The sequence below is a fragment of the Rhinolophus sinicus genome, chromosome 4 (genome assembly GCF_057876585.1).
Source record: "Rhinolophus sinicus isolate RSI-liver-muscle chromosome 4, RSI-T2T, whole genome shotgun sequence".
In the NCBI taxonomy this organism is placed as follows: domain Eukaryota; kingdom Metazoa; phylum Chordata; class Mammalia; order Chiroptera; family Rhinolophidae; genus Rhinolophus; species Rhinolophus sinicus.
In genome coordinates this window covers 98,378,690-98,401,770 of record NC_142504.1, presented here as the reverse complement: position 1 = coordinate 98,401,770, position 23,081 = coordinate 98,378,690, and the positions used below count along the sequence as shown (strand labels likewise).

Genomic DNA, 23,081 nt, shown 5'->3' with positions numbered 1-23,081 from the left:
GTTCATCCCAACCAGTTCCCTCCCAGGCTCTCCTCTTCAGGAATTGAGCTTGCTGAGACTGTCTTTAGGGAGACCTTGTTTGTTTTTATTTCTGTGCAGTATATACTCTGAGTGTTATCTGAGACAGAGGGTATTGTTTACTCAAAGCTCCTAATGAGAACTGGACAGGAAAAAGAGGGACCCAGAGAGGGGAGGGGGCTTGGAGCGCGAGGATGGGAGTGGACCAGAGCGTTGGAGGATGGAGGACCTGGAGCCACCTGTGAACTGCCTCTTTTCTGCTTTCGAAGGCTGTGAGAGTTCCTGAAAGAAAGAAGGCCAAGGCGAGGAAAGGGTCTGGGCAAAATAACACACTCAGGATGTTGTTAGATGGTTTTATTTTTTAAATCCCGAGTGTGCAAGGAGCTGCCCCAGCCCCTCTGAACCACATGAAATAAGCAAGGGAAGTGGTAGGTTTTGAAAGGGGGCTGTTCGGAAGGTTTGTCTTATTGATAACATCTTGTCTGTCTCCTCTGCTGGAGGAAATGACGACATCAGGCAGAGCCACTGGGCCGATATCCGGTTAGCTAAACACTGTGCCCCACTCAACAGTGTGCCCCATGCAGCCTCTTCTGAGATGGGTGGGCTTTATGTTCCAAAAGCTTTTTTTTCAGTCCTAGAAAGAAACTGGGGGGGGGTGTAAAAGCATTATTAACTCTCCCCCACACCCCCCAAGGTAATTGCAACCATTTAGATTAATGAGGAACTACTAGGAAAGAGTGCTTGCCTCTGAAGGGATCCCGCGGTTTAACAAAACTGCAAAAAAGAAAAAGGAGGGGGCCTCCACATCCACATGAAAGAGCATTTGTTTTGAATTTTAGCTCTTGATTTACTAATTCCCAAGGCTTCAAAGTTTGAGCTCTTTCTTCTTTCAGTTCGGAGTTGGAGCAGTTTATTAATAATGTACCGTGGGGGGAAATTGAAGAGACTGTGTTTTGGGTTGATGCCAGTGGTTTGGGGGTATCTGGAGGGGAGGCGATGGGCATGGAGAAAACCCAGGGTTACACCCTTTGCAGCAAGAATGCCCCCCAAAAGATGATTGTAGTGGCCGAGGTCCAGGGCAGAGGGTTTTGTAAATTGGAGAAAGCCCAAACCTCCTCCTTTCCAAGAAGTTGATCTTTCCATGGGGGGTGGCCTGAGTGTGTCGGCCTTGCAGAGGATGAGGCCACTGGGGGCTGCGTGGCTGAACAGGGCAGAGCTGGGTAGGGGAAGGGGCTGGCAGAGGCTGGAGGAGGGCAGCAGCCTCTTTTGGGGAAGGGGAGCAAGTACGCGTCGACGTGGGGAGTGGTGAAAGCGCCCACAAGGATTTGCCCCGTTTTCCCCCCTGAAATAACCTCTCTGAGTGTCTCTTTCACAGGCCTGTGTGCTGTTTGCCTTCCTGTCCTGCCCTGGCTGAGAGCGGGCTTAATGAATGGGGCTCAGTTTAGGGTGGGAGGCAGGTCGGCAGCGGGAGCCAGGGCTTGATTCTCTTGGCACAGGAAGAAGGGAAAGAAAAAACAGCCGAATGTGAAAATGTGGGGCCTCAGCGGTGGGGGTGGGGGTGTGCTCAAAGGCATGCCCCCTCCTGAAATGCCGGGGTGACTCCAAGGCTGGCCCTTCCTTTTCCTGCGAGGAAGGGGAGTAGGCGGTAGGCGCTCTGGGAGCTGGCCCGCTGGCTGCAGGTTGGAATTCCAGCCTTGCAGCGTGGGGCTGGCCGGTGACAGGCCCAGGCCTTCGGGACTCTTAGTGAACATACCCCACCCCTGCAAGTTTCCTCAGTCTGGGAAAATGGCACATTTTTAGAAGGCTGTGACTTGGTTCCAGGAGATTGTACTTTCATTTCTGACAGCCGGCTCTCTGAAACAGATGGATTGCTTGGTGCATGGTTTTGTGTGTGTGTTGTACGCATGCGCGTGTGCATGCACTGCTGTTGCAGACGTACAGATAGACAGTCCCATGCACAGACAGAATCAGCAGGCAGATGCCCACAGGCAGGCTCTGGGATATAGGCCTGGGCCCCTGCCACGTGGGGTTGGTGGACAGCAGGGCAGCTTCTCCATGAGGATGGCACTTTGGGGACAGGGGAGCGTTTGCAGATTGGTTTTGAATTGTAACTGTCAGCCTGAGTTAAGCTCTCTGGGTTATGATGCCACTTGAAAGGATAGGATTCCAGAAGGGCTCTTGCTGCTGGATTGTGTCCTGGTCTAGGAAGACCCACCTTGGGGAGGTTCGACAAAGACGGGAAGCTTCTAGGTGCAGCTTGGTGGTGGAAATAGAAAGGATTTGCTCCCAGAGCTTTCACGGTATCACTGGTAATTAAAAGCATGTGTTAGGAGCTGTCATCTTTGCAGCTTCCATCTGGGGTTTCAGGGGAGGGAGGTGTCTTTCATTTAGCTTCCTGGTTTGGAGGGGTTGAAAGAAAGAGCATCTACTTGCAAGTTCTAGGTTAGTCACCCATCCTTCAGTGTCCTCCTTTTATGTATTAATGCTTGGAGCTGGATGGGCCTCAGCCATATGGGAGTGGAGACCAGCAACCACTTGTAGTTATTTAAACTTCAAAAGAGGTGTCACCGCGGATTTCAAGGAGGGAAGTGGGAAATGGGAAGCAATGGAGACATAAGTACTGATGTGTTTGCGGGGCAGGCAGGGGTTTGAGGGAACACTATCTCTTGGCTGTGCAAAGTCATGCTTTTGGAGAGACCTGTCTCACCACCCCAGAGGAGGCCAACTCCTCTGCCAAGGTCTTGAAGATCCATGTAGAGTTTAGTCTGGGTGACAGGAGTGCACGTAGGTCAGCAGCCACTCCAGGAACAATTCTCTCCCCCTCTTCCTTCCTGCCATGTATGGTAGCCTCAAAGGCAAGTCTTCAAAAATACCTATATAACCTGAAAATGCAGTCCTAGCTCAGTCCACAGTCAACTTGGGCTCAAACCAAGTAGCTTAGGAAAGATTGCTCCATCCTGTGTTTTAGGAGACTTAATTCAAATGCATGTGAACAATTATTTATTGTTTGGCTTAGGATGGTGATGGCAAACTGGGAGCCTGGGCCTGGATGCCTGTTGCTGACTCTTTGGTGTCTCCTTCCCCTGCCTGGGAACAAGCAGCTCTCTAATGCCATTGTGGGTAGGGGGTTGGATTGAGCTCATCCAAGTGGCCAAGAGCATGGGCATTGAGGGATGAGTTGGATGGACCAGGACGTGTGACTCTTACCTACCTACCTACTCCCCTACCCCCCAAGCCTCTGAGAAGTGACAGTCCAGATCTCTAGGGACCCAATCCAGATCTCCCTAAATGCCAGCATAATGGCCCGCTCACCCGCTGCACACCCACTCCGGTGAAGACCAGTCCTGGACAGCAGCTCAGTCTGTTTGCTGTCTCATCTGCAATGCTCAAGGTCATCCACTTACCTCTGGAGAAGGGCTCACTGATAAAACCCCTTTTGTTCTGGAAAGAATGAGGTAGCCACACGGGTTAAATGCAGGGTGACAGCATTCAAAGTCTGAGGCACATTTGGGCTGTTCTTCCGCCCACACTAGATGGGCTGCTGCCTCATGCCTCCTGTCACTGAGGCATAACAGGGTGGCCAGTGAAGGGGGGAGGGGGCCAGGTGAGGAGGGCTAGGTTCTGGTGTGTGTAGCTTCTGTCTACAGTCTAGTACACTCACCCCTCCCCGACCTTGGGCCTTTTCTTAGCAGAGCCTGGCTGTAGCTGGGATGGACTTCAAGACCTATGGGACTCGATGGTAAACTCAGAGTCAGTGGGCTAGTGAAAAGGGAGGAAATGCCAAAGGATTCAAGATCAAGTTTGGCTTCCTTTCCGTCTTTATTGTTGTTACTATGCCATAATATTGCTTCTGCTGTGCTGTAATTGCCAGGCTGCTATTCGTTCACTTCAGTCTAGGCTTAGAAGTTGGAACAACACCTTTAAAGCAGGTGTCTTAACCTAGTGTAACAAAAAAGGCTCAGGGTGATGGTCCCAGACTTGCCAGCACATTAGAATTCTTGGGATCTTCTGAATCACAGTCTGTTGGTGGGGTCCTGGTATCAGTAGTTTTAAAGCTGCCCAAGTGATTGCAATGTGCAGACAAGTTGGGGAACCCCTGGTGTAGAGGGAAAAGAAAGGGGTCTGTGTTCCCATGGGGAGTTTCTTGGGTGGCTTCTTTTCGTGGCCGTGCAGGTTTTCTGTGATTCTATACAGTATTCCCACCCCTCACCCTTTATCCACGGTTTCAGTTATCCACAATAAACCACAGACCGAAAAATATTAAATGGAAAATGTCAGAAATAAACAATTCATACTTTTTAAATTGTTCACCCTTCTGAGCAGCATGATGAAATCTCGCACCACCCTGCTCCTTCCTGCCCAGAACGTCAATCAGCCCTCTATCTGGTGTATCCACGCTGTGTACGTTCCCTGGTAGCCCTCTCTGGGGTCCCATCAGTTGTCATGGTGTGGCAGTGCTTGTGTTCAAGTCACCCTTCTTTTACTTAATAATGGCCTCAAAACATAGGAGTAGTGATGGTGGCAATTCGGATATGCCATAAAGAAGCCGTAAAGTGCTTCCTTTCAATGAAAAGGTGAAAATTCTCAATTGAGAAGGTAGTTTATTATCTCACATCATCGCAAGAAGAACAGTGAGTACAGTACAAGATAATTTTGAGAGAGAGACCACATTCACGTAACTTTTATTATAGTATATTGTTATAATTGTTCATCTCTCACTGTGCCTAATTATAAATTAAGTTTTATCAAAGGTATATATGTATAGAAAGAAACGTACTGTATATAGAGTTTGGTACTATGCGTGGTTTCAAGCCTCCACTGGGAGTCTTGGAATGGATCCCCCATGGGTAAAGGTGGGGACTACTGTTTATGCGTCCCTAGTGAAGAATTTCAGTATCTTGCTCATTGAGCCTCTTCTCAAATAAGACTTTTGCTTGATCGTAGGAATGTGACAAGGTGCATTAACTCTGCACCTTTTTCCACTGGGTTTCGCCATTGTGAATGACATTGTAAAAGGGACCCATGGGACAGTGTTTCCTTTTGGGCTGGTAAAAATGTTCTGGAACTAGAGAGTGGTGATGGTTGCACCGCTGTGTGAATGCACGCACTCAGTGTCACGGTAAATTTTATGTGATGCGTATTTTTCCTACAGTTTAAAAAATAGTGACTTGTGGTGGCTTTGGAATACATGCAGATATTTGGATAATCAATAAAGAACAGTGACTCTGGAGAATAAAAACGAGAGACTTCTGTTACGTGCCTGGGATCCACTGTTGATAGACACTTGTTTCCAAAGCACGTCTGAGGTTCTCCTGGGGTGTTAGGACACAGTGGTGAGCCGGCTCTCTGACTTGGTTTACCTGAGGAAGCAGGTGCAGCTCAGTGTTGGTTTTTCGACCTTCCCTTTTCCAGGCGGGTTGCAGACATGAGAGGCAGGAAAGTTTCCCTGTGGTTTGTTTTCTGAGTCTGACCTTTCCGCATGGGAAGCGCGTGCACTTGTGTCCTACCCGCGCAGTGCAGGGGCTGTCTCCCAAAGCCTGGGGTCCTCCTGACCTCCCCCTGGGTCACCTGGACTCCTGCTGGCCCTGCTGTGGGAGCTTCTGGTCAGTGTGACACCCTCACCGAGGTTCTAGGGCTGCAGAGGAGGCAGGCGACTCACCCAGGAACCCTCCCTGTGTGGGAGCACTGCCTGTGCGGGAGCCCTCCCTGTGAGGGAGCCCTCCCTGTGCGGGAGCACTGCCTGTGAGGGAGCCCTCCCTGTGAGGGAGCACTGCCTGTGTGGGAGCACTGCCTGTGAGGGAGCACTGCCTGTGAGGGAGCTCTGCCTGTGAGGGAGCCCTCCCTGTGAGGGAGCACTGCCTGTGAGGGAGCCCTCCCTGTGAGGGAGCACTGCCTGTGAGGGAGCCTTGTGAAAGGATACTGTACTGCGCAGCCACTGGGAGGTCACCCCTGGCCCTACCATCTTTCTCGCTCAGTATTGAATGGCTAGCCTAGAGTCTGGCCACATGCCTACTGTCACAGAGAGGCTTCCTCTCTGGGCTATTTTCAGCGGGAAGATATTATTAACTGCTGAGGCACAGTTCTGAATTTAGTGGCTAACACACCAAGAAAGCAACATTCACCTGGTTGTGGCAACTCGACCAAAACATGTTGGCTCATGAGGGGGGCTCGGCTGCCCATGGCCCCCTCCATGCCTCCCAGTCTCCTTGGGAAGCTGCGCCTTACTCAGCCCAGTTCCTGGGGAAGCTATGACTGTAGATTCAGTATCTGCCATAAAGAGAAAGAGGATTTTTATTAAGTCAACTCTTTAAAGATGTAGAAAATTAGAGTATTTATAGTCTAAGAAAGAAAGCAAGATTTTGTGATAGAGATGGGGCACTGGATGGAAAAAGGAACTTGATTCTATAGAGTTTAGGACAGTTGTTTAAAACAGGGTGATAACTTTCACCTTGTAAGTGAACAGGAAATATTGGGACAAGACAGGAAATTGCATCATTCCTTTTATGAGAAGAACTCCAGAAAAAAGCTGTTCGTGAAAGGTAGCGGCTGAGAGGAGACCAGCCCTGTTTTGGTTCCCCCACCCCCCACCCCCCACCTTCTTCCCTTCCACTCCCACGAGAACTTTTAGGCCATTTTCTTTAAGAAAGAGGCTGTTTGAGAACTTTATGTTATTTCTATTATTTAAAAAAATATTTTACCAGAAGGGTCACCTTCAGTTGAAATGTTAACTGCAGCCTTATTTCCCGGTTTACTAAAGAATCTTTCATGACTTTTTTCAGCTTCCTTCCCCAAATGGTGGGGCCAAGCAGCTCTTGGCTGGAAGCGAATTTTGGTTTGGCTGCACAGTCCTCCACACTGAGCCCCACCCAGTGTCATTAGCTCAGTTTTAACTTGCAAAAAAAAAAAAAAAACTGAAAAAACTTACATTTTTTTGGTAGGGGGTAGGTCGGAATTTACTCATGCCCTCAGTCTTTTCACCCCAGCATTATCTTCCCCTAGTGAAGGTACCTGGCATTTGGCAGGTTGGAATTCAGGGCTCCCTTTATTTTCAATCCACTGAAGTTCCCCCCTCCCCCCTGCAAGTTTCCTTAACTTCTGAGACTATCTGTTTCTAGGGCTAGTGAGGAGTGGAAAGGAAACCGGCGTCAGCTCCGCTGGTACAGCTGTGCCCAGTAGCTGTGTTGTGCCCTGAGGGAAGGGGGTAAAGTGGCCCACCAGTCACCCGGAGGCTTCCCCCAGAAAGAGGGCTTGCCACAGCCCCACAGTTGTGTGAAGAAGGTGGTATTGACCTGGGTGTGAAAACATAGCTTCCACTTAACTCATCCCTGGGTGTCTAAGTCCCCTCTTTGACGCTGTCATTGTTCTAATGACATGGGACAATGCCCCTACCTGTGGTGCCAAGGAGCCATCTTTAGGACAGAGACCAGAAAGAAAGCCATGTGTGTGGCTCGCTTGCTCCCCACCCTCACCCCTGTGCCCCCCTCTCCCCCCCAGCTTTTTTCCTTAGTGTGCTGTGTTTTGTTTTCATAACACTACAAGAGCCCTGGGGTGTGTAAAAGCATTGTTGAACAGTCGGTGAGAGTAACTTGTCCAAACAGAGTAGGACGCCAAGGCAGAAGGCTGTGGGCAGGTGGTGTGCCCACAGAGGTTGCCGGGCCGGCGCCTGGCTTGGAAACACCTCTCGGGAGCCACCGCAGCTGTCTGGGAAGTCGCTGAGGACAGGGGCTTCTCTCTTGCCGCCTCCACAGGGAGCCCTGGACAGGTCCTGGGCCTTTGTAGCTGACCCTGCCTGGAAGGCACGCTGCCCTCCCAGGTGAGTTCACGCATGCCTCCCTCTGCCAGGTATAAAGCTGGAGGGACCAACTGCTTTGGAAGAAGCCAGTGTGTCCCTGTGGTTTATTTACTGAGCACCTAGTATGTGCCAGGAGGCTGCAGTCTTTGGTTGTGTGGTTGGTAGTGAGTTGAGATAAAACAAAGCTTGTGGATAAACTGAGGTCTGTCTCCTCCAGTTCTGGTTCCAGGTGCCCCCCTCCTAGCGTTCCCCCCCTTCCCCTGTGAGATAGCAGTAGGTAGGTTATAATAAAAAACCCTGGTCCCTGCCTGGGGCCAAGTAGAGGGGATCAGCCAAGCCCTGGTTCTTCCATGGGACCGCAGCCAGGGAGGTGAGGGGACATCTGGAATGATAGTATTTAGTATCTTGACAGCTACAGGAAAGGTGGGATATCTTCAAAGCCCAGGAGTTTGACTTTCTTTTATACCTCCGGTGGGCTTGATTCTCATGAAGACCAACTGGGGATGCACCAGTGCTTTTTAATTTAAAAATCTGATGGTCAAGCGCATGTCTGAGGTCCCAGCCTGGGCCTGGCCTGCCTGCAGTTGGATTAGCACGAGTCATCAAACACGCAGTTACCAAGGTGTTTCATTTTCATGCTCATCCTGCCTCTGTCCATTCCCTGGAGGCCAACTGATGACTCCGTTCACGGAGTTCACTAATTTAATTAATCTTGTTCCTCTGTGGAGCCTCCCTGGCTTCTTCTGGCTGTGAGCACAGGTTTGGCCTGGGGTTTGATCCAGGGCAGAACTGACCTCAACCCCAATTTCATCTTGCAAAGTTGGGAGTTTCTTTCAGACAGAAGAGAACTCAGAGTCACCAGGACAGGGACTGTTGGTGGCCCACGTGTTTGTTCATTTCTGTATTGCCTTTTTACTTTTTAATTTGGGATGGTCGCTCAACAGGAACAAAAACAGTACGACATCAACATATTACTCTGCTGTCAGTAAACTCTCCCCATCTGCATTTGCCACTTGGAGGTTAAATTATTGCCCCATCCACCTTTCCTACCTTCCGCTGCTCCCAATTATCTAGTGAGTTGGAAGTGTCTCCTTCCCCAGTAGGCTCAGTGAACTTCTGAGGCTAGGAAGGGTCATGAAGAACTGCTCAGCTCGCAGAGCCCTTGGGGACTTTGCCAGCCCCAGGCAGTCTCTTAGCCAGCACTGCCCCTCCCCCTCATTAATCAGTAACCCAGAGGGAAAAGCAAAAGTTGAGTTCTTCCTGTGACTTGGGTGCATAGTACCGTTTTTAAAACTTGGTGGGCCCTACCTCCAGCTCAGTGGGGTCACAGTTAAAATCCTGCTGGGGGATATTTCCTGGAAAAGAGGCCGGGAGTGGAGGGGCCTGCAAAGACTCAAAAGCCTCCCCACCATCTCAGTGATGGCTATGAGCTGGAAGGCCCCAGTCCCAGGAAGGCGCCTGGAAAGAATTACAATGGGAAGGAAAGTGCCCTCCAGGTTTCTGTCCCCTAGGGCTGGCCTGCTTTCCTGGGCTGAGGGTGGGGGCCTCAGCCACCAGCTGACTGCAGGGCCTGCTTGAGCCTTTTTTGTGTCCTGGGCCTCAGTTTTCTCTGCAAAATAAATGGTTGGACCTGGTGTCCAAGTCCCTTTCCGTTCTGACATCCTGTCACCTTTGGTTCTTGGATTTGTGGGCATTTAGAAATTAACCCCCTGTTGCTGAGGTAGTGGGGTAGCTAATGGCCTCTTCCGTTTGAGAATAAAGAGATTGTAATTCTTCCTGTTTCTTGGCTTACAAACTCTTCCAAGAATGAGTGAAAGGTGAGGAATCATTCTCCAGAAAAAAAAAAAAAAATGCATTTGAGTACCAGTATTTGCATACATTTCCGGAGACCTTTAGCCTATGGTGGAATCCCCCCTACTCAGGAAGGTAGGTTTAAAAGGACCTTACAGTGGAATTTTAGGGAGAGGCAGGGCTTTTTTCTCTTTTCTTTTCCCTTTTTTATGCGCCCCCCCCATGGTAAAATACACATAGCATTTACCATCCTAATCATTTTTAAGTTTACAATTCAATGGCATTAAGTAAATCACATTGTTTTGCAACCATTACTTACCACCACCCATCTCCAGAAGCTTTTCACCGTCCCAAACTGAAACTCTGTCCCCACTGAACACTAGCTCCCCAGTCTCCCGTCCCCCAGCCCATGGGGGCCACCATTGTACTTTGTGTCTACGAATTTGACTCTTCCAGTTTCCTTATATAAGTAGAATCACACAATATTTGACCTTTTGTGTCTGGATTATTTCACTTAGTGTAATGTCTTCAACGTTTATCCATGTTGTAGCATGTGTCAGTTGCCTTTCTTTGCGGATGTGTGTGTATATACATGTTGTTTATCCATTCTCCTGTTGATGGACACTTGAGTTGCTTCCACCTTTTGGCTGTTGTGAATAATGCTGCTATGAACATGTATAAATAATCTCTTCAAGACTCATCTGGATATATACCCAGAAGTGGGATTGCTGGGTCATGTGGTAATTCTAGCTTGAGTGTTTTGAGACATTGCCATATGGCATTGCCATCTTGACTTGTCTGTCTGCATAGACTGATCACATGGTCCTGGGGAGTCCCACAATACTCCTGCATGTGCAACTGGGTGGGCTTGAGGGTGAGCTCTGGGGCAGGGGGAGTGAGAGAAGAGAAGGGGTGGGGTGACTAAGTCTGTCCGTGTGTGGGGGGGAGGGGTGGCCTGGCTCTCTACAGTAATACAAGCCAGATTGGAGCCCACATTTATGTGAGGCCCGGAGTCCTCTGAAATATGGGGCACACGGCACCTGGCACAGAGCAGCCAGCTATTTGTGTTGTTGGATTCCAGGGGCCTGGTGATGGCAGTCCAGGGTGGGGGGACTTGCGTCTTTTCATTCCCCTGGCCTCTCCACTGGAGGGTAGGGGTGGGAGGGCCTGAGAGAGTGGGGCCTTCGGCCCAGGAGGTCTTGGGTACTTCTGGGGGTGAAAGGGCTGGGATGGCTGAACAGTGAGTGTGTCAAAGCCGGGGAGATTAGATTACGGAGGCAGACAGAAGTAATGATTAACTTTTCCAGTCTGCACACTGTCTCCAGTCTGTCGTACTGTTGTTTTTCCCTGTAAGTACAGTGCGGCCCGGCCTGGCCAGGCCCTGGTGTTGGGTTGTAAAGAAAGGGGAGGAATGAGGGCTGGGAGTGAGCAGGGGCGGGGAGCCAGGGAGCCGGCCAGAGAAGGAGGCTTTTCCATCAGATCCTGCATTGGAATTTATTGGCCGGAATGCAGTAAATGTTCAAAATGCCATCCCATCCAACAGTTTTCATAATTGTTATGGAACAAGGGGAGCTGGGGGAGGGGAGGGATGAAAAGGACTTTTGTTTCTCACTGTATTTTTCCACATCTTCAGACGGTTTTCCTACCCTCTAGAAAAACTAGAGTTGAGTTGGAGCTGTGTGGGGGATGGGGTGGGGGCAGGGCAGGGTTTGCTTCTGGGTCCTGGAATACCTTTTAGGGAGCTGGAGGTCAGTGTGCATGGGCTTTATTAAAATGAGGCAGCTCACTGCAGAGCCCCCAGACCTGCAGAACCAGGCAAAACTGTCCTGTACCTCTGGGGCTTATGTCCTTTGGGAAATTGGCTTATTATGCATCCATTTTTAATAAGATTCTTACTGAGCTTTACATGTAGCCAACATACTTGCCAAGTGGTCAATAAAAAGCAGAAAATGAGGGACCTTTTGGTGGTGTAAGAAAAGGTTCCTTTGTTAGATCCGTGTACGGGAGTGTGCATGCATCTCCAGTTGGGAATCCACATGTGGAATTTGGGGGGGTCCTTGGACTCCCGCCAGGTGGGAGCTGGGTGGTTGGGTTTAGAGATTTGACTTGGGCGTCTTCCTGTTGCCTGATGGTCCCACCTCTTGTGACTCCCTAGGAGCAGCCAGGGTCATACCCAGTGGGCAGGCTGGTGAGCAGGTAGTGCCATTCAGGTCTGGGGGGGTTCTGTGTGTGCAGGTGTGTGGACCCCTTTCTGAAGAGAGCTGCTGAGTTATTTGGGGGGTCATGATGGGAAGTTTGTGGTATACCATGGAGTGGAAAAGTCTTGACATTAAAACTTGAAGTTTTAATGAGGCTGGATGCACGCTAAACAACAGCCAGAGAGGCCCATTTACTGTAAATATTATGAATGGAGTTGGCTGGACTGGAGTCCCCACCCTTCCTCTGAGGCCTCTCGGAGCCGGGCAGAGCTGGCCTCCTCCGAAGGCAGGCGGCCGGGTACATGCTATAATTTGCATGGCTGACGGCTGGGGCACAGGAAGCCGCGTCAGCCCGGCTGGCGAGACAGATGGGAGCTTTTGATTTGTGTGGCTTCCCTCCCCTGCCCCGCTCTACCCTCAATTATATTCTCTGATGGCAAAATACTACTCTTAGGAGGGACCCCTGGGCTGAGGGCCTCAGACTTGGACGTTTAAGGGGCTTTGGGAGGTGGAGGTGGGGCCTGTCTGGGGAACAGAGAAGTACATTTTCGCTGTAGTAACAGATTACTCATCCCAATTTGTCTGTAAGGCATAGTCGTGCATCAGTCTTCTGGACTAGCAGGATGCGGGCCAAATCTGTAAGCTAGGGAGAGTTTGTAGGAGTAGGGTGGTAATGGGTGAGAAACTTCTGGGCGCCATGCCTGGGCGCACATTGGAGTGATTATGAGAAAGGAAGACCCCTCGCCTGGGGACTCACCTTTACCCCAGGGCCGTGAGTGACAAGACAGAAAGAACCCAAGTTTATTATAACTCTTTGGTTTAGAGATAGACCCGGCAGCAAAATCTGACCCAAATCTCCTTGCCCTTTTGATTTTGTTTTGTTTTATTGTTGCAAATTAAATGCAAAAATATGCCTTCTTCCCCAAAGTGATTGTGTTACTCTCTAGAAGGTAGTAAAAATAAATGGAACCAATATTGTTTCATACTTACTGATCAGGCACATTTGGGACTGAGAATGTAGGCAGAGACCTTCAGAGTAAGCAGCGGGCCGTGGGGCTGTTTTGCCCAGCCTCCTTCACGTTAGTCACGAACAAGTTAAACTGAGACTCAGACTCATGAACTAGTGAAACAGACCCAGAGAGCGCGCAAGCGCAAGCCCCTTGGCCAACAGAGCAGCTTGCTGGGAAAGAAGTCTCTTCTTGGTGCAAGGAAGCTGAACCCCAAGCTGAGCCCTAGAGTAGGCATAGCATTTCCAAAGTGTGTTCTGAGGGACCCCTTTTTTTTTTCCCTCTAGCGTTTGCAGGGGAACCCCTTGGGGACTGGTGGCTTTAGAGGTCTGAGGTGGCTGCTCACCCACAGGTCACACCCAGCAGTATTCTGGCCTTGACTCCCAAGCTCTGCCCTTTGGCAAGTGATGTGTGTCTCATTTCCCCTTTTTAGCTTAAGGATGGTAATAGTATGAACCTCATAGAGTTGTAGGGTGTCCCTTCCAACAGGGCCTATACATAGTAAATGCTTATTAGGTGTAGGTATGGCTCAGAACTGTTCCCCCGTGGGGCGGGGGGAGGGAAGCAAAGGGGAAGAGTGGTAAGTGTTTTCCAAGCAGTTGGTGGAGAACCCAAGAGAAGATACACTTCTCTGAGATGAGACCCTCGAATGTAGCTTCAAGCTGGGCCCTGGCCCCTGGCTGCTTTTGTATCAAATTGTCTTAATGACCCTGTGAAGCTGGTACTGGGAGCTTATGTCACCGCCATGGTTCCACAGGGGTAGATTTGAACTGGGGCGGCGGGGTGTGTATATGGGGGGGGGGGGGAGAGATGGTATACTACAGCCAGGGAGTTCTGAGGGGTAGGATTTGGAGAACTCAGTTAGGTGGCTCCCGGGACCTGAGGAAATACCCTGGTCTTTGAAGGAGATGCTATGGCTCCCCCTGCCCACCCCCCCAGTCCAGCCATTCCAATGGGGGCAGTCTCCTCACAGGGCCCTGAAAAAAAATCCAACTTTCTCAGTGCTGCCTTCTACCTGCCAGAATGCATCCTGATCCACTTGGGGGAGGAGTTTGGCGCAATATGAAGGGCTGGGTATGAGCGTTTTCTGGGTAACTGAGAGTTAACCTGAAATGTTTTGAGTTTGTTTTGACCCCAGGGGTAACTTGCTCTAAACCCTAGAGTTGTCTGCTGCCTTAGGAATCTGAGGGAGCCCTGGCACGATCTTTCGTGTCCTGATGAGGTTGAAATATGGCAGATTAGAGCTGACCCCAGAACCCAAACTGAACCCAGACACCTCAGCAAGTTTTTATGTGTTTGCTTTAGTTTTTAGTCATCTGCCTCTTGAAAACAAGAGACCAGTAAGGGTCCTTGATAATTGTGAGTATTTGGGATGAGAATAGGTTGGATGGATTGGCACCAGGTCCCCTTTTATCTCAGCCCTTGTCTCTGAAGTAGGCTGGCTGCTCTCAGAACAGCCCGTTTCCTGACCAGGGTGGGGAGCAGGGCTGACAGGTGCTCTTAACCTTTGAGATGTCTAATGTAGGGGAAGGACAGGATGAGGCAACCCTTGGTGGCGCCGGAGTCCTGACGAAGGAGGACCCTGGACCTGCCGCGGGCGAGGCGTGGCGATGTTTGTGTTCCAGGGTTGCCAGGTTTAACTTCTGGGTCTACTCTTGTGCCCTTCATTTGCCCTCATCACCCTGCGTGAGGTTGCTATTTCTGCCCAGGCTCCCATTTCCCAGGCTTCTCCATTCTCAGCCTTCTGCTCTGCTGGACCCCTGGGGAGGGAGCTTGCAGGCCCGTCCCATGGTTGGATTTTGGCAGAATAATACTAATACCTTTTAGGATCCAAGTGCCTCACAGAGAGGAGAGCAGTTGAGACCTCTCCTTGCCCACCTTTTTACTCTAGCACCTTGTGCCCTGGCAGTTGGGTGCATTTAATGCACTGGATGCCAGCTACTGTGGCTCTGTCTGTACTGGTTTCATTTCTCAGATGTGTCCCTGTTCTGAAAGGCCAGAATCTTGGGGACCCTCCTCCCCATCAGCATCACTTGTGTGTGGGCACAGCCAGGCTCAGATGGCCTCACTCTCATGCCGTGCCTGTGTGCTCAGAATCCCAATGGGTGTTTTGGGATCCAGCGTGACCTTTCTATCCTCATGGTTGACTTCATAAGCCAGAGTCCAGAAGTGGTGCCACTGAGGCACTTGAACTTGGTCTTTCCTCTCTCCATTTTTCTTCATCTCCTTACACTTTTAAATAGGAAAATTCCTTGCTTACCTACAATCTGGCCTTGAGGTCTTGTCACCCCGTGCCATGCCGTGCAGTTGAGACCTGGGGCGTGAGATTCATTCATGAGCCTCTGGCCTTCTAGAAGGCTCTGGTCTGTTCATTCATGACCAGTGTAATTAAATAACTCTTTGTAAAAAGAGGCAGGGAGCTCCTTGTTAAGTGGTCTTCCCTAATGCAAGTGCAAACACAAGGCGAAATCCTTCCCCTTCTCAACACCCACCTCCCCTTTCCTTTTAAAGGGTAGATTTTATGCTTTAAGGGAAATGGGGAACGGGAGGGGGAAAACAACCTTACAGGAATTTTAGGCCAATTCAGCATTTTTCTGGGGTTGCTCCAAAAATTCCCTAAACTATAATAAAAAGAAAAAATTGTGAGCAGGCATCTGATTAGTTAGCTCTTTACAACACAGCTTTTTTTTTTTTTTTTTTTGATGCTTTAAAATGCGCAAATATAGTTTTAAAACAAGCCCCTGTACAGTTTTCTGAGGAGGGAGAGAAGTTGTTGAAAATACCGGAAAAGGTTATAAAGCTGAGGGAACTTAACAGGGGCTGCGAGTTTTGCCTTTGGAGTTTAAGAATCAGCAACCAGGATAAGAAGCCAAGTTGGGCCTCTGAGACTGTCCCTTAGTCCTGGTAACCGGCTAACCAGGGAGGCTTCCGTGTGAGATCCTCCCAGGTCCTCGCCACAAGGCCTGGGGAGCCCCCAGGAGCTAAGCACAGACCTTTGTGGGGAGACGCTTGTGGGCTGTGGGCCCAGTTCAGGGAACTGGGTTTCTCTGAAGATGATGCTGAGCGCTTCCCAGAAATGAGCCCGAGTGGCGGGGAATTTGGGGCAAAGGAGGGGAATCTCTGAACTGGCAACGTGGGAAGCTGTGCCGGGCCCCGGGAGTGGGATGTCTTAAAGGGGGGCCGCCGTTTCGTTGTTGCGATCGTTTTTTCTGAAAAGCCAGTTTTTGTGCTCGGAGATAGTCCAGGAGCAATGCGGAGGAGGGCTATGGGGCTTTGGGGGGCTCCAGGGTGTCATGGGGGCTGCCTGGAGGTGGGGGGAGGAGCTGTGAGATGAGGGCACCTAGTGAGTTTTCAGGAGCCTTGTTCACACACAGGGACACCCACACACTGCCGTTTATCTGGGCTGGGCCATTAACCTCAACAGAAAAGGGCTTTTTCCAGGGATGTCTGGCAGCAAATTGCTGGGTGGACTGGCGGGCTGCACAGATGAAAGAGAAACCCGCCAGAACGCTTCCCCCTCTCTCCCTCTCCCCCCTCAGGGCGCTGAGCCGACCTCAGGCCCCAGCCCCCCCTGCCCAGCTTCCTCTGCCCCCAGAGGCTCCTTGGGCAGACACAGCCCCCACCCTTGCCGGTGGGCCTGGCATGGGGGCAACTCGATCCCAGGCCCCGCACCTCCTCCTCCTCCTCCTCCCTGCTAGCGGGTGCCAGGTTTCAGGGCGGCCGGGCTCCATGAAACAAAGTATTGTGAGGCTCTGCTGAGGGTCTCCGGAGCCTCCCTCCCAGCAACAACCTGAGTCTTCCTTTCCAGGCCAGGTTTGTTGTCCTGAATCGGGATAATAAGGGAGAGCTTCTTACATTTCAAAACACCCTCCCCCATGGGCGGGGGCCACCCTGTGCCTTCCAGAGAGGGCCTTCTCCAGCACACTTGCACGCCAGCGCGGTCTTATTTACGTTCCTGTCCTGGGCCTTTGGTGTAGCCTCAGAGCTGGACTCCCTTGGCAAGAAAGTTCAAAGATTGCCAGCACTCACGAGTTTATTAGCAGTTGATGGATACTTTGCAGAAACAAGTTAATGCCTGATGAGTCACCTTCTGCTTGGAGCCCTTGTCCCTCTCTTGTTTTTCCTTATGTTCCAGTGTGTGCGCACGCAAACACACACTCACACGTGTGCTCACACTCACAGACACACACCGTCTCTCACACGTGTGCTCTCTAGATGCATGTGTTTGGCGGGGCTGACAGGCTCGTTTTCTGGGGTAGATTTTTAGTGGGGTGGGGATTGAGAGAAAGGAATAAGTCCTCAGCTCCCCATTTTTAAGTCCTCAGCTCCCCATCTTTATGTAGCTGTCTGGGCAGACATTTGAGAAGGCCAGGTGGGGTGTCTGTAGGAGATAGCTGCTCGGGGTGTGTGTTTGTGGCTGCCTCAGTGGGTCACAGTGCACATGTATACACTTATCCATGGGACACCTCCCTGCAAGACTGGCTGCTGCTAAGAAAAAAAAAAGTTCATGGAGCTGACTGGTTCCCAGGTCCTAACATGCCTGTAAACATTGGAAGGAGTTTTGTGCTGAGCTGCACTGGGTTATCCGGCCTGCTGGGGCAGCGGCAGACGTGGGGCCCCTGGCCCTTCTCCACCCCCAGTCGCCACACTGTATAACCCATCATCATCGGCTCTCCAAGCCCAGTTGTTCCAAAAATCAAAAAGGCCAAACACACCAAAGACATCTCACAGCCCAACCCCCCATCTTCACGTCCCAACCCCCCCCCCCCCCCCCCCCCCAGAAAGTGAGAGGCTAGGACTGCAGGGAGGGCAGGAGAAGGCCTCTGCCTCCGGGCTCTCCCCCCTGCCTTTCCCCATTTTTGTTAACAAATACAAGACTTCCGGTCTCCGCCCTGCCACCACAAACCACAGCGTTCCTGCAGCGTGGCCGAGCTGGAGAGATTTATGATTCCCAGTCTGAGGCCTGCCTCGCTGGCTCCAGCTTAAGGAGGAGTTGGTATGCCAGCCGCAGGGGCTCCCTTTCCTTCCATATATCCTCCTTTTAAAGACCTCCGTGCGCCTGTTTAGGAAAATCACCTTACCAGAATCACGGCAGTCTCCCAGGCTGCCTGTGGGAAGAATCAGGACTAGGAAAGCTGGGGTGGGGCCTCTAGGGGAGGGAGGGAGGAGGGGGCAGGCCAGGAGTCCAGATGCTTCTGGGGAGGGAGAAGAGATGGGGTGCGGGTAGAGAGGGGCACTTTAAGGATGGCCGTACCCATTTTAGACACATAATCTTCTGTCTGGGCTGGAGGAAGTTTCGTTAAGGTAGTCTGGATTAACACCCATCTGTGTATTGTGATTTGGCGTTTTGAACGTGAATTCACCCTTTGTGTACAGAGCTGCCGCTGACAGATACACTGGGAATTGTTTATTAGGAAGATTTTTGCCCCAAACCACCTCCATTTAAATTTTTACCAGATAGCACCTCCCTCATGACCAAGGCACTGCTTTGAGAACTGGGTGACAAGCACAGAGTCTGGAGACCTGATTCTAGGTCTGGCTGTGCCATCCTCTGGGGACCAGTTCTCTCATCAGGATGACCAAGGTCTGGAGCAGCTGGCCTTCAAGATGCCAGCTAGTTTAAAGAACTAATTCTAGGCCACGTATAAGCCCTTCTATAGCTTTAAAACCAGGACCAGCCAAATTAAAAGGGGTCCCCTGGCTTCTGAGCTCTGCCGGGATTGGGCTTCCTTTGGCCAGTTGGGCATATATATACTGGTATCGTAATCCTAAGTCCCTGACAGGATGGGGGGACTGGCGGGAAGAGGCACCCCAGCCAGCCAATGCTTAAAGGCTGGGCTCTTCCATCAGTGGGTCAAGATTTCCAGGCCCTTATAGGAGGACTGTTGAGCCTGCAGCATACCCAGCACCACCATGACCTCCTCCTTGGGTTTTGTACTGAGAGACAAGCTGGTTCGGAGGGGGCGTGTGTGTCCACGTGTTCTTGATTCCAGGAGGAAGATGAAAAGCCAGTCCCCATCACCACCCAACCAACCATGTCGGCCATTTTGTTTTGTAGATTCCCAACTTCTTCTGGAGCCTGGGGATCGGTCACACTGGTGCGTGGTGGCATACTGGGAGGAGAAGACGAGAGTGGGGAGGCTCTACTGTGTCCAGGAGCCCTCCCTGGATATCTTCTATGATCTACCTCAGGGGAACGGCTTTTGCCTCGGACAGCTCAATTCGGACAACAAGAGTCAGCTGGTGCAGAAAGTGCGGAGCAAAATCGGCTGCGGCATCCAGCTGACGCGGGAAATGGATGGCGTGTGGGTGTACAACCGCAGCAGTTACCCCATTTTCATCAAGTCAGCCACACTGGACAACCCGGACTCCAGGACGCTGTTGGTACACAAAGTGTTCCCCGGTTTCTCCATCAAGGCTTTTGACTACGAGAAAGCGTACAGCCTGCAGCGGCCAAACGACCACGAGTTCATGCAGCAGCCGTGGACTGGCTTCACTGTGCAGATCAGCTTCGTGAAGGGCTGGGGCCAGTGCTACACCCGCCAGTTCATCAGCAGCTGCCCGTGCTGGCTGGAGGTCATCTTCAACAGCCGGTAGCCGCATGGGGACAGGACAGAGCATGAGCCGAGCGAGCCCAGTCCAAACTACTTTGCTGCTAATATTTTCCTCCTGAGTGCTTGCTTTTCATGCAAACTCTTTGGTCATTGTTCTTCCCACCCCCCCTTCTTGTCATTCTTGTTTATGTTCCGTTTTGTTGCGTTCTTTGAGAAATAGCTTATGAAAAGAATTGTTGGCTTTTGAGGGGGTTGTATAGTTGTCAAGACACCCCCAGATGAAAAGGGGAAGCAAACATCAATACCACCAAATAACAGTATGATGGGGAGCAGGCCCTAATTTTGGGTTCATCGTTTCACTTGTCAGGGCATGTGTATGCGTGAGTGTGAGAGTGTGTGTGTGTGTGTGTGTGTGTACGTGTGTGTACGTGAACAACAGATAGGGGAGACCGCGTGCTCTGTGTGTTTCTTACGGCTGTCTCCGGCTGAGAGGTTTTCGCTCCCCAGCTGTGTCTGTCTTGCCCTTTGGACATAGTGGGGCAGAGGCAGTACCTGGGCAAGCGGGCTACGGGTGTCCCAGCAGCTGCCAGAAGCAAGGCTCTGCCCCCAGCCTGGGGAAGCCCCGCCCCTCTGCCCGGCTAGGACCGGGCCTGTCCTCAGGCTTCTTAGAAACAACCCTGCAAGAGGCTGAACCAGAACCAGTTGTTTTCAAGCTTGTCTTACTCCCCTCCATTGTCAAGTCTTTCTTTTTTTGGCCACCTGCTCCTGGATGTCTCTGAGATGGGCTTCCAGAGGGCTGCCAGGGCAGCCCCATCACAGTATTGCTCACCCAGTGTCCTCTCAGGCCCCTCAGCCTCTCCCCTGCCCTGCTTACATCAGGTTTTTCCCCCGGACTCAAAAAACCAGCTCAGCACTTCCCTCCCCTCTGCAGCCTCTGTGTTGAGTTCTGTTAGACCAGCGAGGGGAGCAGACCCCCTTTCCCACCAAGAAGGATTCGGTCCATCATAACCCAAGGTACCGTCCTGGGCTGACACCTAACTCTTCTTTCGTTTCTTCTACAACTCATACACTCGTATGATATGTTGACACTGCTCTTAGCTCAATGAGCATGTTTAGACTTTAACATAAGCTATTTTTCTAACTACAAAGGTTTAAATGAACAAGAGAAGCATTCTCATTGGAAATTTAGCATTGTAGTGCTTTGAGAAAGGACTCCTGAAAAAAAACAAACCTGAGATTTATTAAAGAAAAAAATGTATTTTATGTTATATATAAATATATTATTACTTGTAAATATAAAGACGTTTTATAAGCATCATTATTTATGTATTGTGCAATGTGTATAAACAAGAAAAATAAAGAAAAGATGCACTTTGCTTTAATATAAATGCAAATAACAAATGCCAAATTAAAAAAGATAAACACAAGATTGGTGTTTTTTTCTATGGGTGTTATCACCTGGCTGAATGTTTTTCTAAAGGAGTTTATGTTCCATTAAACAATTTTTAAAATGTATACTTGATTCCACGTTGTCCTCCAGCTCCTTCTTCTGGTGGGATGGGAGAGGGCTGGGGCTTCTCTCAGAAACCGGGACAGTTGGGGTCTACCTGGCTTGGTCAGGGACAAAAGGGAGGGGACCATGAAAGGGACCTTCAGAACACACTGCTCTTCCAGTATCTGGTCTCGATGCTAGAAAGACCGGTGGCTATACACACCCTCTTGTTAGGCTGTGACCTTTGGGTGTAGCTGGCCAGGGGTCTTGAATTTGTAATGCGGTCAACCTCAGCGAGCCCTGAGTTATAAAAGTGGGTGATTTTTCAAAGCTTGAAGAGAATGGGATTTCATTTCAGGTAATTAGGAGGGAGGTTGCATTGGGAGACCAGGGGGTGGGGTGGGGGGGTGTGGTTACAAGAACCTGTGTCTGTCTGTCCTTGCTCACTCCGTGGTTGGCATTAAATCCTGAGACCACTGTGTCTTCCCCAGAGGGCGGTCACTGCCACTAGATTCTAAGACATTTCCTGAGGGCTGAAGCTCTGGAGGGAAGGCTCGGGAGGACAAGTGTTGGTGGGGGAAGGGACCAGGCCACCTCTTAGGTTCCAAGTTCTGGACCAGGCACTCCAGGAGGTGAAACTGGAGAAGGCACAAGTCCAGGTTTTACTCGACCATCTTTTCTCACCCACTTGAAATCTTAACTGCCAGTTAACTAGTCCCCTCACCCAGCCCAGCCCCAATGGCACTTGCTGGTAAAGTGCCTCTTTAGTACTTGCCCCTAGGATTTCCATGATTGATCTGAGCCATGTTTTAGATTCAAGGACTCATGAGCCCAAATTGGGCACCAACCGAGCTGTGTAGGTGTCAGTGTGTCAGAGTCTTGAACCTTAGATCTAGGAAGGAGGTCTCTTTGAAATGGGGGTTAACATTTGGGGTATCACAAACCAGTATAATTTCAAAACTTTTTTGGAGGGCCAAAGTAAGAGCCAATTTTTCATTTTGCCAAATCGTGACATAAGGCACTACAGCAGACTGGCACCACCGTTTCATTCAAGAGACTTCTCATACAACTGTGTTTTGAGAAATATTAATGCATGTTGATGTATGCTCCAGAGCACTAGTGCAAAATGGTCATCTAGGCCCACTTGTTCATATAAGGCGATGGGGAGCTCACTACCTCTCAAAACATTTTGCTTTTTCTCAGTCGAACTGAAACCTGCTTCCATTTATTCTAGTTCTGCAACCCACAATAAGTGTAAAACCCCATCTCTGGAAAACACCCAAGGAGGGTTCTAATTAACACCAGTGTGGGGGGGGGGAGGGGAGGGAGTGGGGTAGGAGGTGTTAACATTAGGGGGCTGTCAAAGTCATTTTAGTTTGCTCTAACTTGCACCAGCATGCCAGCAAGCGCTTTAGTAATAGCTACCATTTATTGAATGCTTCACTAGGTGCCAGGCATGATGCTAAGTGTTTAAGGGAATCATTAGGACCCTCTGCAAAAATGAGAGGTATGAAGAGTTGGTCAAGGTCACTCAGGAGGAAGTATTTTGGGACACCAGGGTCTGACTCAGGATTGAATGATTCTGACTCCTTGGTCCATGCCCTGTAAAGATGTTTATTCGATGGAATCCAGTGTGGTGGAATCAATATCGGGAAGGTGGGCCACCAGGCTGCCACCTGGCCCTGCTGTTTGGGTAGGCAGGAGCTGTGACCACCTTTATGCCCTCCTGTTATCTGGACTTGATATTCAGCCCCAAGAGGCCAGAATTGGGGTGAGGGCGTGAGGGGTGGCTGGCTCTGGGTGGGCAAGGAAAGAGGAACACAGGGGAAGCCAGGTGTTTGCTGGTAGCCAACACTCCTCACCTGCCCAGAGAGGCCGTCACCCACAGGCATCCCCTGTGCACCTCCCCTGTGCTAGGACTGTGCTGCAGGGGCACCCTGCCCTCCGTGGGGCTGGAGGACAAGATGCCCACACCTGAGCTAGTTTCCAGCAGCACAGGCAGAATGTGGTGTGTTCCTGGGACCACCAGGGAGGGACTCACGGAGGGCGGGACCTTCAGCCCAGGTGGACTTTGGATTAGTGAAGGGAGAGCAGAAGTTCCATTGGAGCGAAGTTTTCCTGCTGCCTGGTTCTCCTCCTTCTTCTCTCAGTTCACCCCTCAAATTTGGGGGTATCTTAACAGGGTTCTGCCCTCTTCCTGGGCAGTGACTCATTGTGGTTGTTTCATCT

The 23,081-nt window shown here is 50.6% G+C and overlaps 1 protein-coding gene across 2 annotated transcripts in view; it reads left to right on the top strand.

Moving 5' to 3' along the window:
- SMAD7 (SMAD family member 7) overlaps positions 1-20,882 on the top strand; it is a 30,177-nt gene extending 9,295 nt beyond the window's left edge. For both annotated transcript variants that reach the window (XM_019721398.3, XM_019721390.3), the window contains exon 4: positions 18,865-20,882. In XM_019721398.3, the coding sequence (XP_019576957.1) occupies positions 18,865-19,403 (539 nt within the window). In that variant the 3' untranslated portion in view covers positions 19,404-20,882. The remainder of the gene's footprint in view (positions 1-18,864) is intronic.
- The last annotated feature ends 2,199 nt before the right edge of the window (positions 20,883-23,081 follow it).